The 18,080-nt window shown below is 40.5% G+C and overlaps 2 protein-coding genes across 4 annotated transcripts in view; both read left to right on the forward strand.

Annotated features, from left to right (window-relative positions):
• Nucleotides 1-840: 840 nt before the first annotated feature.
• On the forward strand, nt 841-5,553 carry rpl35a (ribosomal protein L35a). 2 transcript variants are annotated; one of them, XM_058388503.1, is made up of 5 exons: nt 841-911; nt 1,339-1,386; nt 2,156-2,308; nt 3,684-3,828; nt 5,408-5,553. In XM_058388503.1, exons 2-5 carry the CDS (start codon nt 1,376-1,378, stop codon nt 5,429-5,431), a joined length of 333 nt encoding a protein of 110 aa, XP_058244486.1. In that variant the 5' UTR covers nt 841-911; nt 1,339-1,375; the 3' UTR covers nt 5,432-5,553. The 2 variants fall into 2 exon arrangements, with proteins under 2 accessions (XP_058244486.1, XP_058244487.1); XM_058388504.1 differs by lacking the exon at nt 841-911 and adding an exon at nt 937-1,017.
• A 1,948-nt stretch (nt 5,554-7,501) lies between these two features.
• The window catches only part of abcc5 (ATP-binding cassette, sub-family C (CFTR/MRP), member 5), a 29,309-nt gene continuing 18,730 nt past the window's right edge, over nt 7,502-18,080 (forward strand). For both annotated transcript variants that reach the window (XM_058388298.1, XM_058388300.1), the window contains exons 1-5: nt 7,502-7,645; nt 8,985-9,157; nt 13,119-13,267; nt 13,724-13,879; nt 15,903-16,047. In XM_058388298.1, coding sequence (XP_058244281.1) covers nt 9,038-9,157; nt 13,119-13,267; nt 13,724-13,879; nt 15,903-16,047 — 570 coding nt within the window. In that variant the 5' untranslated portion in view covers nt 7,502-7,645; nt 8,985-9,037. The remainder of the gene's footprint in view (nt 7,646-8,984; nt 9,158-13,118; nt 13,268-13,723; nt 13,880-15,902; nt 16,048-18,080) is intronic.

The following is an 18,080-nucleotide window of genomic DNA, read 5'->3' on the forward strand; positions in this document are numbered from 1 at the left end:
AGAGAGAGAGAGAGAGAGAGAGAGAGAGAGAGAGAGATCTGAAACGCATTAATATAAAGTAGATAGAAAGATAGACAGAGTGAGAGATGTATGGATAGAGAGAGAGAGAGAGAGATCTGAAACGCATTAATATGAAATAGATAGAAAGATAGACAGTGAGAGAGAGAGAGATCTGAAAGTAGATAGATAGATAGATAGATAGATAGATAGATAGATAGATAGATAGATAGATATTTTATTCATCCCAATTGGATGAACTTCCAGCTGTATCCACAAGCACAGGTAATAAGGTAATAAATAAAAAAAATAATAATAATAAAAATATGACAAAAAAATACTAAAGCCTAGAATTTAAAGGTATAAGAGATAATAAGGTGTGTGGGCTAACAGTTTATTAATTTCTAAAATTATATTAAATCACTGAAAATAAAGAGGGGAATACCAAACATGTACATGTCACTTATACAAATTTACCCATTTAAATTTTGTACGGTTGCAGTTGTTTCTATAATATAATAAAAATAAATAAATAAAAATAACGAAATGAAATAAAAAAATTCTATATTATAATAAAAAGAATAATATTTCCCCCAATTTATATATATATATAAAGTGGAACTCCCAGATAAATATTAGAGTAAACTTGATCTTTCATCTTTCATTGCACGCTTGCTATTAAGTGTTTATACCTACTTATTTAACACAGTAAGTATTGTATGTTTTATCATATGTCGATATAAGTCCCGCTGTTATTTTAACACATTTTATGGATTATTATTCATTTATATGGTTTACATTTTATTTTTACTTTTTAAGTCAGGCGTCTTTTCAGACACCCTCTCGACCCAATTTGTTACCCAGAATTCCGTTCGGCCGCCCTTTTCCGCCATCTTTATTGCCGTATCCAGCAGGTAAATTCTATCACCGGCTTAAAAATATCATTTTTTAATCACGCTATGAACTGATACTGTCAGCGATATTTACATCAACCTGTAGTTAAACGTCTAATTCATACAGGTTTGTGTTTTTTGTTTGTTATAATGCCGAGATGGCGAAGATTTCGTGTTGATTGTTGTAGCGAGAGCAGACTGAGAGCTGCCTCTGCAGGCGGAGAGACAGAGATGAGGGTCTCGCGCTGTAGTTAGAGCAGATAAAATACCGTAATGTCACAATAAAAGGTAGAAAGTTATTGGTATTGTGGGTTTTTTTTTTAAGTGTTATTAGTGTTAGACACGGTGTGAGTAAGTTCGGATGCTAGCAAGCTAATGTCTCAGGCATGTTTATTGAGCCTGATGATCTCTAACTATTTTCTACTGCCCTCTTCTTCTTCTTCTTCAGATTTCCTGCACAGGAAACCGGATTCAAAGAGTTCACAATGCCTGGAAGGTGATTTTTGCTTTTATATACCTACATATGTGTGATGTGAAAGCCTTCCCCCAGCTCACATGGTCAAAAGTTTCTAGACCTGAACTGTAGTGATGTTTCCTGTTAACATTTTAATATCACCCTGATGTAAAGTTCAAGTCTTTTCCCACTCCAAAAGTAAAACCAGAGGTACTAGATCATTTCCCTGAAATTCTTCCCTGCCGTTTATGATGTAAGGATCTCGTGTGTACATACTTCAAGATATAGGAAATATATTCAAGGTTGTCTGTTTATCAGCATCGTCCACCTCAGTGTCCGACTCGCCTGAGCCCCATCGTTGTCCTTTCGCTCCACTAATCTCAGGTTTAAAAAATCTGTCACGTGATTTGGTTCATATCGCTCGTCTGTTTTTGATCACCCGTCATCTGATTACAAGCTAAATGGATTAGGTTTATGTTCATTTCGGGCTACAGCGTCCACCTGGTCAATAAGATCTGGACAGAGGGAGTCTTGGACCTTGCCTGTCTCCTTGCAGGTGGTAAGGTTTAAAAGTAGCCTAAAGCATCAAGTTGAATTTGTTTATGTATATGTACAAAAAATACACTTCTATATGTGTATGCATGCACATTTTTTGTCCATAGTGTATTATTGACAGAAAAAAATCATCAGAACACAATTTTTATTTTTCTGAGGCAGGTTTCCGCAGACAGACGCATATTATGTTATATAGGTATGTTTTGACCTTTTTTTTTTTGGGCACATCTTGCTGCCATCATGCTTCATGTCCTAGGTTGTGGTGCAAGGCAATCTTTGCTGGATATAAGCGTGGCCTGAGGAACCAACGTGAGCACACGGCGCTGCTCAAAGTAGAGGGAGTGTACAGCCGTGATGAAGTGGATTTCTACCTGGGCAAACGTTGCGCCTATGTCTATAAGGCAAAAAAGTAAGTGTGCACTTGTGCTTATATGAAGTCTCTTACAGTGGAAGCTGAAAAACATCACAGCAGGATAAACATCATTGAGTTTGCTGACGTCAGATGTGACATGAGGCCTGTCTAGGCAAATAGAGGCTTGAGTGTACTGGGTCCAGTTTTCTATCATCTAAACAGCAGGTGTCAAACTTCTTGCAGAGACCCCTTCAGCTGAAATAAATGCCCTTTCTTTTCCTCTGATCCCAGTCCAGCTATTAACTGAGGTCTGGATTAAACCAAGGCCAAGAATTAAGCATTTAACATTAAAAATACCTTTTATAAAGGAAAGTTTTGATTTCCAGCTCTACCGCAGAGCGCTTTTCGTCAGCATGGGCATCTTATCTTGTCTGCACAGAGCTTGTGTGGCTGCTGGTTTTCATTCCCGTCCGGAGCAATTCCACCTTTTTAATCATCTTGTTTTGGTTCTTAAAAATGCTGAGGTTTCTTCTGCTAATTTGATAGGAAGACTTGATCTCCACTGGCCCTTTGTCAATATTTGACACCTCCAGACCTGAGTTGTGCTGCTGCCTGAAGGCAGAAATGAACATGCTCGTAAACATATCAGTGTCTGGATGTAGAGGAGTTAGATCCTAGAGGACCCAGTGTCCAGTAGGTGTGAATCAGCATGTTCAGGTTCACAAAAAGACTACAATAAGCCGGGCTTTATGCTGTGAAGCATGAGGTTAAGTGCATATTCTCTCCATTACAGAGCCTCAGCTGCTGCATTGATACAGCCCCGGCCCCTTTATGCATTGGAGGAAATCAATCATGAAACGAGTTTAATTCAAACCTCAGTGGCAAAAAAAGCAGTCTTATAAATGTCATGGAAATGGGACAGTTACAGATTGGAAGAACATTGCCTGGTCTTTTCCCAGTCATCAGCTGTTCAGTTTCTGTGCCCACTGTAGTCTCTGATTCCTCGGAAGTCTTAAAGGATGTGGTCTTTTGCTGTTGCAGCTCATCTGCCTTTATTTTTGCATGTTGTGTGTGCTGGGATGCTTTTCTGCATATGACTATGTACAGAACGCTGAAGAGTGGTCTGTCCCATCAACGTGGCCACACTCCTCTGACCTCTCATCAAAAAGTTTGCTCTCAGAGCTGCCACTCACTCACCATTCTATATAAACTTGAAAGACTGTTTTGTATGGAAGACCCAGACCAGCAATTTCTAGTATACATAGTAAACATCATTATCTTCTCTGTTCTATTGTTTGATGTGAAAGTAAGCTGTATCTGCATGGCATTATGCACTACTGCCTCATTATTGGATAATTAACAGTGACTTATGCATGAAATTTAAATCATAATATTGTTCTAATATATTGTTCTCATTGTGCTTTGTCCTTAGAACCACAGTGACTCCAGGTGGGAAGCCCAATAAGACCCGTGTTATCTGGGGTAAAGTCATGCGTGCTCATGGTAACAGTGGCATGGTGCGTGCCAAGTTCACAAGCAACCTGCCACCCAAGGCCATCGGCCACAGGATACGCGTGGTAAGTGGATCCACAAAAAAAATTCCACATGTTGCTCACTAGCTGACATTACACATGGTAGTTTATTAAATCGTTAGATAAAGTTCACCAAGTACCTGTTTGATCGCAGCAGTGCTTGTTGGATTGATTATATTTCTCATTTCCTCTGAAACAGAGTTCACTGAGTAAAGCAAATCCCTAAGCTGCTCTAAATTGCCTATAAAATAGCTAAAGGGTCATGATTTAATTCTGGATGTTAATCTGCTTAGTTCTGACATGTGAAGCCAAGAGGGGATGTTTAGAGGGGTTTAACTCGTGTACAAGTGTATGTTAGTGTCCCTGTGACTGATGAGAGAGGAATTATGGGCAGTATCACACCAGAATCGAGTCAAAACCGGCTGTGCTTTAGCAGGATCTAGAGATCCTGAGATATATTATCATGAAATGTCACTAGTGCAATTTTTTGTCACCTTTAACAGCCTCATCATGAAAAACAGCTTGCTTTGGGGCTCATGGATATTCTAGACCATAATATGTTTATTTCCAACTTTAGAAATATCTCGTGTACCAATATTCCATGCATTGTAGATTTCAAATTTCATCAGTGGTGAAATTGGTGCCAGTGAGAGCCAGGTGCTCATGTTTGGTGGCTTTACTACTTATTTTTACTCTGACACCGATGTACCATTGTAGGATAAATTTTAAGGTGAATAAATGAAGTGAGGTAGCAGACAGCCAGTGTAGTTTGCAGCACATGAAGACAAATGAGTATTTATCCTGTTAAGGGGGGGGGGGGGATCATTGATCGGTTAAAAGAGGAGCTTTGTCCAGGTAGGATTACCTGGATACTGTACAGTGAAATTCTATGTTCGCATATCCCATCCTTGCGGCTTGTGGTCAGCCATGATGTCAGCCTTGATGCAGTGGGCCTGGGGCCTTGCTCAAGGGCCCGACAGCTGCAGCTTAGCGGTGCTGGGGCTTGAACCCCAATTTTCCGGTCAATGACCCAGAGCCCTAACCACTTGAGCTACCACCGCCCCAGTTTCTGCATATCCCAGCTTATTAGGAAGCCAGCGTCAGAGCACATGGGCTGCCATGATACTGTAGCCCTGGAGCAGGGAGGGTTAAGGGCCTAATAAGAACATCCATTTATTTTTGTCCGGCTTAAATCTGGAGATTTTTTTTCTGATGGATGTTTAAATTATCCAGCTTAATCATAATAGCCAGTCTACTCAGGTCAGACTAATCTCACTGACCTCAGACTATACATGTTTTTATGTGCCGGTGTTTTATCTACTTATAGTTTTCTGGACTTGTTTTAAAGGCATAGTGTGCTCTGCAACATTTAGGAACAATATTAATGAAGGTAGTTGAGGAGATATAAATACACCAAGATCAGCAAGTTTTAAAACATGCTGTTGGGCCTGAATAGGGGAGATGGGTGTGGTGGCACTGCACTGAACAACTTTCCTAACAGCTTTAAGGGTGTAGATGTGTATCATTATAAAATGTCATTTCTATTCATCTTTTCCATTTTGTGGTTAGAAATTATTTGCTCTTGATTTTGAAAGTAACCAATTGTTGTTTTTGTGTTTTTCAGATGCTGTACCCCTCCCGGGTCTAACAGGCTTCAAAAAATTAATTATAATTATACTTAATGTTCATTAAATATAATTATAATTAATCCTTGTTTGCCTTTTTTTCTGTTCAGTTATAATAAATGTGCCTCGATCAGAGGTGGCCAAATGTTTTGGACCAAGTTCTTTTATTTTATTTTATATTTTTTATTATTTTTTTCCCCTAAGAAATTTTAATGAAACAAAGGTAATGGTTCTAAATAATAACAGTAATAATGCTATACATAAAAATAGCAGAAACAATACTGCAGAATTTATCAACACATTTATAGATGTATGTGGACAATTGACTTAAATTCTACAACAAAATGGAGCTGAACAGCTGCAACATTTGCAGTCAATTATTTTTTTATTGTAGACACTTGCAAAAGTGGAGTTGGTGGTGTTTATTTGGTGGTGAACTCCATGGCACAGTGTGGAAATGTGCACCAGTAAACTGTCATCTAGAATGGTTTTGTAGTTCTTCAGAGAAAAGGTGAATGTGATGAGTCTACAAAAATGTGAAACATTTATTTTACATGGAAAACCTGCAGAGGAAACAGACCTCATTTCAATACAGGCTGTGTTCACAATATACTTTATTAATTCCATTCTTCTTCCTTGTTTGGAAGCGACCCATTAATGGTAATGGACCACTACCTAGAAATGATATGAACAGTACTCTTTTTACAAATCCACTTCATGAAGAAAATCACCAACACTTTCAGAGTAATTCCAGCAATGAAAATATTTATCCCTAAGCTTGTCCCGTGATGGCGCATCTCAGAAGAAGAAACCCGAAAAGGTCAGATGCAGACCACTGCGGATTCTCAGCCGCTGAGAGTTGTATAGATGCCGAATAATGACCTGCTTACGCACAGTGAAGGGAAGGTTTTGTACTTATATGGGTTTGGATATTACATTTACACACTGAGGCTGGGAATCACTTCAAACCTCGTGTGGTGATTGTGATCAGTGACAGCATTGTGTGACATTCATTTATCCGGCTGCATTTTTTTTATGGAAGATAAAAAAAAAAAAAGAAAATTTTCATTTGTGTAGTTTGAATGCAAATCTTTCAGGTTCACCTGAAGCTATGAGTATTGCACTTTTATTTTATCTTAAATTTTAGTTTCAATTTAAATCTCTCCACCTATCCCTATCTTCTGCATCCTCAGCACTTGCACCCATTCATTTATTACATCCATATACCTCCTCTTTGGCCTTCCTCTTTGCCTCCTGCCTGGAAGCTCCATGTCCAATACCTGCCAATATGCTCACTCTCCCTCCTCTGAACATGTCCAAACCATCTTAATCTGGTCTCCCTAACTTTGTCCCCTGAACGTCCAACATGAGCCGTCCCTCTGATGTTTCTAATCCTGTCCACTTCCAAAAAGAACCTCAACATCTTCAGCTCTGCTACCTCCAGCTCTGACTCCTGTCTCTTCCTCAGTGACACTGTCTCTAAACCATACAGCATGGCCGGTCTCACCACCGTCTTATACACCTTCCCCTTGATTCTCACCGATACTTTTCCATCACACAGATCTCCCGACACCCATTCCAACCTCACTTCTTTACTTCTTTCCCACACTCTCCATTACTGTGGACTGTTGACCCCAAGTACTTAAACTCCTGTACCTTCTTCACCCTGATCATCTTTGGTGTTTTGATGGTCAAGTGCATTCCCTTTGTGTACTCTATTTTGCTGTTTCATTGTTCCTAAACACACACAAACAATAATTTGACCAGTTTTCATGCTTAAAAAAAGGGGGGGGCTTAGTGATGAGTCAGTTTTATTCCAGAGAAGCATGTCTGTTTTATATCATATACACTGTAAACACCGTCACTGAACGGAAGTAAGTGGATCTAGTTTTCTTTATCCGATTGCTGGCAATGTCTAACATGAAATTTAACGAAATTGACCACATGCAAAGATGAATTTGATGAAAAGACGGAAGATAATAGGAAGATGTTTTGTGTAACACAAGCTCATCCTGTTTACCGTCATATTTTTTCGCTTCGCGATAATTCCTGGTTTGAACGAATTCTGGGTATTGTAGTCTTTTAGCGCCACCTTGATGCGAAGCCTTTAGTGGCAAAAAACTACATTTCCCATCATGCCTCGGGCCCTAACAGCGCAGCTAGGACGCTTTATAAGCGAGTTGTTTTGTTTTTTTCTACTGTTCGAAAGCTGCAGATCGTCAGGAGGACGCTTACAGGTAAACTTGTCCTAAAATCCTCTGTTTTTTTTTAAATCTGAAACAATATATTTCCGCATTTAATAATACTAAATCCTTAAAAAGAAGATGTTTTTTACCGATCGTGAAATTAATGTAGATTTAGATGTAAACTTGAAAGGACAACATCACCAAAGGGGATAATGTAACTGGAATTAGATGACCAGCTCAATGGGAGAAGATTATTCTATAATACTCTGTGTTCAGATTTCAATAATTTATGCTTTTGAGGTTTATATAATCTAAATCGATGCTTCTCTAGTGATATAGCCAAAACAACCAGTTTCCCTGAAGATGCTAAGATGCTTCAATAAATGATAATAATAATAATAATAATAATGATAATAATGATGATGATGATGATGATACATTTCTCCATATTAAAGCTTGCATTTCCTCTGACTGGTGCAATAGAGAATCATCTTGGTGTGTCCATGATCATGATCAGGTTGTTTAACCTATCAGTAAATAAGGAGAGACATTCAAAGTCAAGTTCAACCTGGTTAATACCAGATTACAGGTGTTTACATCAGCCTTTTAAACAGAGCAGTGCTTTATGTGATGAAGGGGGGAAAAAAGTCAACGAGGAAGCGTTGCTTTCTCGTCCAGGGCCCTGTTGGAACTTCCCTTTAGACGTGTTTGTACGCTTGTCCTGGTGGGCCCCAGAGGATGTCATTAAATTCTGTAATGTAGAAAAGAGAAAGAAAAACAGGATATGTTTATATGGTCTCGGGTGAGATCGTTGCAGCGTGTTATTGTGTGCTTGGCACATTTTTGGTGAATCCTGAAGCTAGATTTTTATGCATGTCTTCAGTGAATGTTTTTTTTGGGGAGCTTGTCAAATCAGCTAGACTATGAATAGAGCAGATTTTCTATCAATAGTAAACGAATCCGTGTTCAGATACAGGTGTCAGCTTAAACCCAAACCTCTTATTTCTGAACTCATTACGTTATGGGGCTCAGACCTTTCTTTTTTTTTTTTTAAATCATCTGTTACTGTTTTTGTCTAACGTGTAGGCTGAGAGAGATAGTGAGAATGTTGTTTGTTAGCTGTAAATAGTTCCCTTTTTTGGAGCTCTGGATAATTCTGGAACCTAAACTTGAGCCATCGTGAATCAAACAATGTGATGAGTTTTGCCTATTTGTCTTATACTCCTTGCCTTATTTTATTATAACATCAGTATATACAGTTTATATATGACTTAAGCATGTGAGCATTCATGGCATAGCTGAATCACCAACAGTGATCTGCATGAACATGAGTTACAGACCGAGTTCTTGAACTTTACATGTTTCTTTTGCTCTCTGATGGTATGGCTAGATAAAAGCTCAGAGTGGAGGCCATTAAAGCGCTCCTATGGTTGCTAATAGAAGATGAAAGAACATGATTTGGGAAAGGACAGCCTGGCAGCAGGTCCTGCGTACAGGGCCGTTCCCTCCAGAGAGGTTCTACCAGCAAACGAAGTGGACCACTATCAGCTCACCAACGTCCAGGTCAGTGTGAAGACTTTTATATGTATATCTAAATAAAAATATTATGTCTAATATCTATTCTAGGGCTGCTGAAATGTTTACATGTTTGCGTCTGGGCCTTCTCAGTTTAAAATGTCAGTTTCAGGGATGTGGGATGATGCTGACGCAGTCGTACGCTGCCAGTACTAAAGAACGTACAGCTGTTGTTTTTGTGTTTGGACCCCACGTCCTTCCCTGGTATTGTTGTCCGCTTTCACCAATCAGCGATTCGTCAGCATGTTAGGCGAGGGTCTTGTGTTGCCCTTTTTTTTCCTCTTTGTCTTGCACAGTCAAGCCTATCTCTCTCTACCTCGCTCTTTCTCTCTCTCTCTCTTTCTCTCTCTCTCCCCACCGTTCAGTATTCCACTGGGGCTGCCCAGCCGGATCCTGATTGGCCACTTGCTTTCTGCTGCGCTAAGTTGTTTACATAACCCGAGCCCGCCCTTGCTGGCGCCGACTGCCAATGGCATTGCAGCGCTGCAGTGATGCATAGAGCAGCCTTGGCAACCGATAGGTCGATTTCCCCCCCCTCCTCTTTTCTTGCCTGAGGTGGCTGTGCAACGTGACTGCATTTAGAAAGGAGGAAAGAGAACAGGAGGGATTGAGGGACGATGAAGGGAGGGCACTGCAGAAAGCATTTTTTTTTTTCATTCAGAAAAGCCAGGGATACAAAATGTTCTGGGGTTTTGTTCTTTCTTTCCTTCTTTTTTTAGCCGCACAGCATTCATGCACTTGCATTATGTAAGACGAAATAAATACTTTGTCGTTTTTCTATACAGGAAATCTACTCTCACATTTCGTCTTTATATCCTCATACCATTTTTTTCTCTACATTTGGTCAGCTGCCAGCTTAAACACATGCTTGCTTACAAGACATGAAGCCTGCCAACTCCATTTTTGGAGCTGCTGCTCATGCTGTTTAACAAGACAGTGTAACACCCTCAGAGGAGATCACACTCTACCCTCTTCTGCATACATGAGCTCACACGTGGCCGTGATTGGTTAATGTCGCTGTGATTGACAGGAGGGAAAGTAACGCCATCCCTGTCACCCAGAATGCACTGCCTTGGTTAAGTTGCAGAGGGTTTTGCAATTTCTGGATGACAAGAAAAGCTGTGTGTGTGATTGTGTGTGTTTTGTTGTTGTTGTATTAATAACAATGGAGAAAGAATGAGAGAAAAAAACAGAACCTGGTGCGGGATCTAACTTCAGGATGTTCCCTGACATTGGATGAACCTGTAAAAGGTTTTAAAAGTGTTTTGTTTGTTAACATATCTTTGGCAAATTGCTGTGGGATAAACAGACCAGGATGTGAGTTGTTGGAAAACGATTCATACATTTTTCCTTGTCCTTACTGTAACTCCACTTATTTTCCAACATTTTTTATTTACATATTCAGTATCATCCCTGGTGTGTTTCATTTGGCAGTAGGCTCCTTTGGCAGCACTTGTTTTGGTCAGAGCTTCTCGTATAAGGCTGTCCCATTTGAGAGAGTTAGCCATTTTTGGAGTATTTTTGTGTTTTTATCCTTTACACTATTAAGCTTTCACAGTCATATGAGAGGCAATTGTGGTTCAATTACTGCCTAATGAGAGCAGGTGATTCCATCCATCCAACCATCCATCCATCTATCCATCCACCCACCCGAATCAATCGATCCATCCACCCAGTCCATCCATCCATCCATCCAACTGCCCATCCATAAACCCACTTACCCATCCATCCACCCACCAACCCATCCATCCACCCACCCAAATCAATCGATCCATACACCCAGTCCATCCATCCATCCACCCACCCATCCATCCATAAACCCACTTACCCATCCATTCACCAACCCAATCCATCCACCCACCCAATCCATCCATCCTTCCACCCACCCATCCATCAATCCACCCATCCATCAATCCACCCATCCATCCATCCACACACCTGTTCACACAGACAATTTAATGATGACGGTCAGCCTACAGCGCATGTCTTTGAACTGGGGAGGAAACCAGAGAACCCAGAGGAAACCCCCAAAGTGCAGGGAGAACATGTGAACTCCGTACACATAGGGTGGATATCAATCCCACTATCAGTGTATGATCCTTATGACAGAAAGACTAAAACTCTACTGATCACTTCCTCATGACATTTCCCTGTCTAGGCAGATCTTTTCATTCATGCCCAAATATCGTTGCTTTATAATCAGCTGCTGGAATCTGATATGCCACTCCTAGCCTGTTTTATGCAGACGTCCCACCATTGTTAACACGTCAGTCGTTCTCCTGTTGTTGGCGAGACTGACGTTTCCGGAGAAGCAGTGAGCGGCTTGCGACATCTCTCGCCACATTAAGAAACCCTCCACCAAAGGGGGAACAAAGCCGTGACTTTATTCAGTGCATGACAAATTCCAGACAGTCTGCAGCATCGCGTCGGTGAACTCTGCAGCACACTTTATGCATCGTCATCATACAAGGAGGTTCAGTTGGGGGGTTTTTTGGAATGCAAAATGGCCTGGGTTTGTGGAACATGTCAGCAGATCAGCTCGATGAAACTGTGACTCACGGATGAGTGCGTGACTCATTGATCGCTCTGATTTGCATGCAAGGGATTAAAACACCGAATGCTACCCGTTCTGCTTCGATTAAAAGATTGAGCTCGTGAGCCAGGTTTTTCTTTTCAACGTGACCATGAAACACTTTCAGTGTCCGGATAATCCGGCTTGCTTTTTCTTCCTTCCAGGGCAGTTAAATATTTTTATACCAAAGTGCTGCTGAATTCACAAATTCATTTGGTTAGAAAGTGTTGATTAATTTTCCATAACAGTAGCTGTACTATTCACGGATTTGTATTAATACTCTCCTTCTAACACATTACCATTTCTATAGTAACATCTTTAACACCTTGTCGAGACCAAGCACCACCCTGTTTTTTTGGGGTTTTTTTCCCCTCACGTCTACAGACACACACTTTTATGTGTCCTCTGGTCAGAGTAGTTAGTCATAACCTCAGCAGTGTGTGAGGGATGCGGTGCGAGACATTTCTTTCCACTGGCTGTGTGGAGCAGGAGCTTTCTGAAGAGTCTTTTTCTTAACACTCAACTGAACTGAATTACACGCAGCCTTGTTTAACCTGATCGATCGTAGTTATTGGGTATTATTAAAATGATTTTTCTGATCATTATTGCTGTTGAAAACGCTTCTGATTCGACAGAGATATTTGTGTAGCCCTAAAATTACTAGGCTTGCTCTTTCGTAATGATCTATAATAGTAAAAAAAATTAGACTGCTGAAAGTAAAACAGTAATTCGGAGATACTACTCCTAAACATGATGAGTACTGAGAGGAGAATGTTAAATGTTATTTTTTTACTGCAGTATGTCACCATCTGCTCTTCTTTAAATAGACCACATTAAATTTGAGAATAGAAAGAGCTGATTAGAGTCTGAGAGAAACCATCTGAAGTTACTGTACTGTAGATGTAGCGCGAACGCATCAGGAAAGCTTATAGCTACCGGTTTAGCACAATAGAAAATGGCACACTGGCAGAAGAACAAACTATAGACAGGAGACGTCTGTGTGAAACTTCTGAATGAGTTCAAAACTGAAAGACCGAGTAAAGGGGGTGTAAATAATTGTTGATTGTTTATTAAACCAGACTTGCACAGGAATTGTGTGTGTGTGTTAAATGAAAAATCACGAGCCTTTGAAAAGAGCTTGGCTTGTGACTAAACACCCGTTTTTTTGCCGTGTGAGCTTTTTGCCTATAAGAACTGATTCTTGCTCTTTGTTTTAAACTGAAACATCTGACCCTTCACTTGTTTACGGTACTTCCTCACTTCTTTTTTCCAGTTTTGTTCTGTTAAGTTGGAGCAATGATGCATTTGTCTGATGAAGCACAAAAAAAAAAACAAATCGCTGATTCATGTGTGTGTGTGTGTATGTGTGTGTGTTAGGATGCTCTGGAGACAGCAGGTCGAGCCGAAGGCGGCTTCCCGTTGGACGGAGGCAGCGTCGTTCACGCTAAAGAGCTGGAGGAGGAAGGAGGCCGAAGCAAGTACCACCACAGCGTCGGTGTCCTTAAGCCTTTCCGCTCTACCAGCAAGTAAGCGTTTAGCTGTTGCTAATTCGAAGGTTATAACAAAAATACATTTTCTTAGTTTGCTACTCTTTGCATGATTGTGTTTTGGCATTGCACCAACAACACTGTTGAATTCTTGCTTCCGATTGGTGCGAAGGTGTTGATAAATTAAACAGTAGTTCAGGCTGTGAGGTCCAACATTTCTATAGTAACAGATTTTTCGTGAACGGGTTTAAGATTTTCAATATTGTATTGTAATATTCTTAGCAGACGTTTATTCAGAATTAATGGACACACACAAGATAAAGGACTTTTTTAGTCTTATTAACTTCAGTACAAAAAAGGAAAGGTTTCTAGCTGCTAGCTTCTAGTCATACCAGGAACTAACTTGTTTCAGGGACATTCAATGTCTTAAATATGTCACATCTACAAGGAAGTCAATCATTTGGAATGAAGCTCATCTATATCTTTTTGTCTCAGACACGAGCACCCGGTGGACAACGCCGGCCTCTTCTCCTTCATGACCTTCAGCTGGCTCACGCCGCTGGCCAAAGCGGCCCACAAGAAGGGCCAGCTTCTGCTGGAGGACATTTGGGCTATATCGCAGTGGGAGAGCTGTGAGACCAACAGCAAACGGTCAGTATAAAACACCATGCTCACTCCATATAGATCGTTCATTTTCAGAGAGACATGAGCAACAGCGACTGCTGGTAATTAGACCACAAGTTGAGAAAAGTCGCACTTTGTGGTGAGCTCACACTGTTTCATCCTTCATCTTGTGTGATACGATGCACTGGTCAATTTTTATATACAGTCGCCCAATCTCCCTCCAGTTTCACTTTAGCAGCAAGGGAATGCTAGTTGCACCAACGTTGTTGCTATGGCAACCAGAAGTAGGAACGTCCACTGGTGACTTTATAGTACAGAGACTTGCGGTGATGGCATTAGTCTTATTAGTTCCTTAGACTTAATGCTAAGTTGATCTGGATTTCCCCTGTTTATACTCGTTCCTCTGGGATACTGTTCTAGCTGTCTGTATAGCTGGGGGAAGCTTGTGCACGGGGATTAGTCGAGCAGCTTTGGAAAAATCTATAGTTAAAATACACACTGGTGGTGAAGAAAGTCGATACTAATGCGTGATCAGGGTCAATGAGGAACAGGCAACTGAACCGGTTGAGCAGAACTGGATGAGGGATAAACCCACTAACCTGATTTCACATGAGATGAGGAAGGAATCATATTCACAATACACTGTCTGTCAGGTCACTTCCATAATTTCTAGACTCTATGATTGAGGTAGAACGATGTCCTGTCTTTGTGGGCGAGGATTGACCTTGTAAATGCAGGGGAGTGCGTCAGCCTTGGAGCCAGGCTTGCTAGAAACTATCAAATTTAACCTCATGAAATTCTGTACTCATTGAGCTTGAGGGTTTAGTTATTTGGCAAGCTTACACTGGTCTGCAGGGATGGAGTGGGGTTGGTTTTCTTTAAACGAGTGTCTCCTTTTCTCAAAGGAAGTCTTCATGACCAGGATCTCAAAAGTCTGAGAGCTTCAATTTCTAATTTAACACAACCTTTTTCATTACGCTTATGTTACTGACAACAGCTTGGGTGAAAAGTCGAATCTTTGAAATGTTTAAATGAATTGTTCTTAATATTTCAATATCCAAATATCCCCTATTTTTTGCTCTTATGACTCCACAATCTATGCAAAACCTTATGATCCAGTTTAGATTCAATCCATCCCAGTGTCATCTGTACAAATGCTTCAATAGGAGAGATGAGACATGAGGAACATCTGACCTTTTATACAAAGCAGCTAACATGGCCAATATGAAGTTAATAATTTGCTTACATTTAAATAGGGAACTGAAAATAGTGGAGAACCTTTAATATTATATATTGAAAAAAATGGACATTTATTTTGTTGTAAATATTTTAGATTTTAAAAATTTTGTATAATTACAATTTTAATCAATCGAAGAAGAACTTTTGGTCCCTGCTGTATTTACTCTGTTTTAATGAGCTTTAGTGTGTAATATGTGTAGCGTTATCATTTCACGGGGAAACTGTCATACTCCAACTTCCACTGTTGCTCTTACTTAAATTTTTGTGTTGTTGTTGTTTCGGCTGCTCCCTGTTTGGGGTCACCACAGTGGATCACTTGGTCCACATGCTTCAATCTGGCACAGGTTTTACGACAAATGCCCTTCCTGACGCAACCCTCCCATTTTACCCGGGCTTGGGATCGGCTCTTTAGTGGCTGGGTTAACTCCATGCCCGGGAATCGAACGCGCCCCGTAGCAATAAGAGCACGGGATCCTACCTCTGGACCATCAGGAGGCTCTTTATTTAACCTTTTATAAAAATTTGAAATAAGACTTTAACTAACAGCAAATAATCTCTTGATGCCAAAATGAAAACTTATATTGCTTCTCTCAACATCTGGAGAATATTTTAGTCCTTTTATACCAGACACAAATGGACATTGTGAATCTTTAATGGTGTCCATAGTTGATTGAAGAATGGACACAGCTTGCCTTGGCTCACTTACATGTGGAAAGTTGATAGAAGAAGGTTAGGTGTTTATGCCGCCTGTGTTTTTGTGTTTGTGTGTGTGTGTGTGTGTGTGTGTGTGTGTGTGTGTGTGTGTGTGCAGGCTGGCAGGACTTTGGGAGAAGGAGCTGAACGAGCGAGGGGACCAGGCCTCTCTCCACCGTGTGGTCTGGCTGTTCTGTCGTACCCGATTGCTGCTGTCCATCCTGTGCCTCATGGTCACTCAGCTGGCGGGCTTCAGCGGCCCAGTAAGTAACACCATCTCAGCTCCTGCCTCTCCTTTTCTCTCTTCTCCTCTCTTTCTTTTTGCTGTCTATCACTCTCTCTTTCTATATATCATTAGCTCTGAGGTTGACCGAAGCCTGCCCCTTCAGGTCAAACGCACAGGTGAGTGTTTTCCTGGGGCATGGAAGGTGAATAGGATGAAATAGGAATGTGTCGTAAAGATTTACCAGAGCTGTTACCATTACTGTGTTTAAAATGTGGTCGCCAAAATACATTTACGAGAAAGGGTCATTTATATGTAGTGTATATTTATTTAGTGCTTTAAAGGTGACACCTCAGAACCAACATGTGGGATTGTTATGTGATTTACTTTAGCTTGCAAATTAAACTAGATTCAAAATCTTTGCGGCCTTTTTTATTTTGTTTTGTTTATTGACTTGATTTCTATCCGCTTTTTTTTTCTTTTCTTTTTATTTCCAAGCTGCCAGGTAAATGTTTTGTACCATGTCTGATTCTGAAGTTTCTTAGTTCCATTACAGGTTTCTTTCTTTGTAGGATTTTACTTACATGTAAGAACTTACATTTTTCCCCCCCAAAGCCAAAAGAGTTTCATATATGTATATATAAATATTTATACAAATATATATATATATAAAAAGAATTTGAATATGAATTTATATTGCATTTCTGGAAAGGTTTCCACTTTTCTTTTCCCTCTAGATATGTTTCATGTTGTTAAGGAGGGCTTACCCACTTCAAGGGAATTTCCATTTTATTTTACTTCTGGTTTCTTCACAGCACTTTCTTGGGCATTGGTGAGTACACCAGATGTTTAGGTCAACCCTTTATCTGTCTCAGAAATGCTTGTTTGCTGAGATGACCTAAGACATATTCAGTACCCTGTTGATTTTCAGGAGGCATTAGGAGCATGTGATGGAATTTTCTGACAAAAATCCCCCCTCACGGTTTTTCCCTTACCTCAATGTAGTCACCTATGACATGATGTTTTTCCTCAATCATTAACATGAATTTATCTGCCAGTTTATCTGGAGGTATTTCCATGAATGTTCCTAAATTGGTGCAATTTTATATCTTCCACAAATGAATACAAAACTAAACATTACTACATTTGGATAAGGGGAATATTCCCTCTTTTTCAAGGTTTCAAATGAAATTTCAGCCCTTTTTTTTTTTTTACTCTATTGTACATCACATTTTGACTTTCTTTGCACCTGAAAAAACGAACTTTATCCTGCAGATATTTCCAAACTACCCTAGTAAGTGTTATGAAGTGCCCAGAAGTGAAACAACTGAATCCTTCTTTGAAGTCTGACTAACCAGAAAGCATAGGCATTCCTTTTGAATATTAAGAAAGCTGTATCGCTATCCACTACTGCTTTGTGTCCCAAATTCGGATTGTATGGCACCGATGCAAAAGCACTAGTGCACACTTAAGGTGTGTCAGGAGGATAGGCTAACTGGCTTTACAAGGAGAGCTTCTGTCACTGTCCCTCCATGGTGACACGGCAAGTCTCTGCCTCCCTCACCCTCTGGAGGACTCCAGATTTGACCCCAAATCCCAGATGCCTTCTATGTGTGTATATATATGTAGCATTACACCAGCAGCAGCTGGTCTCCATTTACATCTGCTCCTTCTAGATAGATTTGTTCAGAGATATGTCCTCGAGTCCTAACTCGTTGTTAAACGATATCTAGCTCTAAAGCAAGCCTTCCTTCCCTTTTTTCTTTTTGAGTTAGGCAAGAGAATTTGGGAAGATGGCGAATAAAAGGGAGAATGTGGGTTGGGTTGGGTTGGGGGGTTTGCTCGGGGGGACAGAGGTGGCTGTGGCCCCATGTGAGAGACATGTGACAGAGGCTATTCTTTAGATTCCACAGGGTGTCGGTTTTACCAGCGGAGTGAACACTGGCAGACAGAACACGTGATGACGCCCGCGAGGTAAGGGCACGTTTCCTTATGCAGGGCTGGATCAAGAGTTTATGTTCCTTTTTATTCCCCCCCTCTTCCCCATCTGTCTCTCTCTCTCTCTCTCTCTCT

This window comes from Hemibagrus wyckioides, linkage group LG04, assembly GCF_019097595.1.
Source record: "Hemibagrus wyckioides isolate EC202008001 linkage group LG04, SWU_Hwy_1.0, whole genome shotgun sequence".
NCBI lineage: Eukaryota > Metazoa > Chordata > Actinopteri > Siluriformes > Bagridae > Hemibagrus > Hemibagrus wyckioides.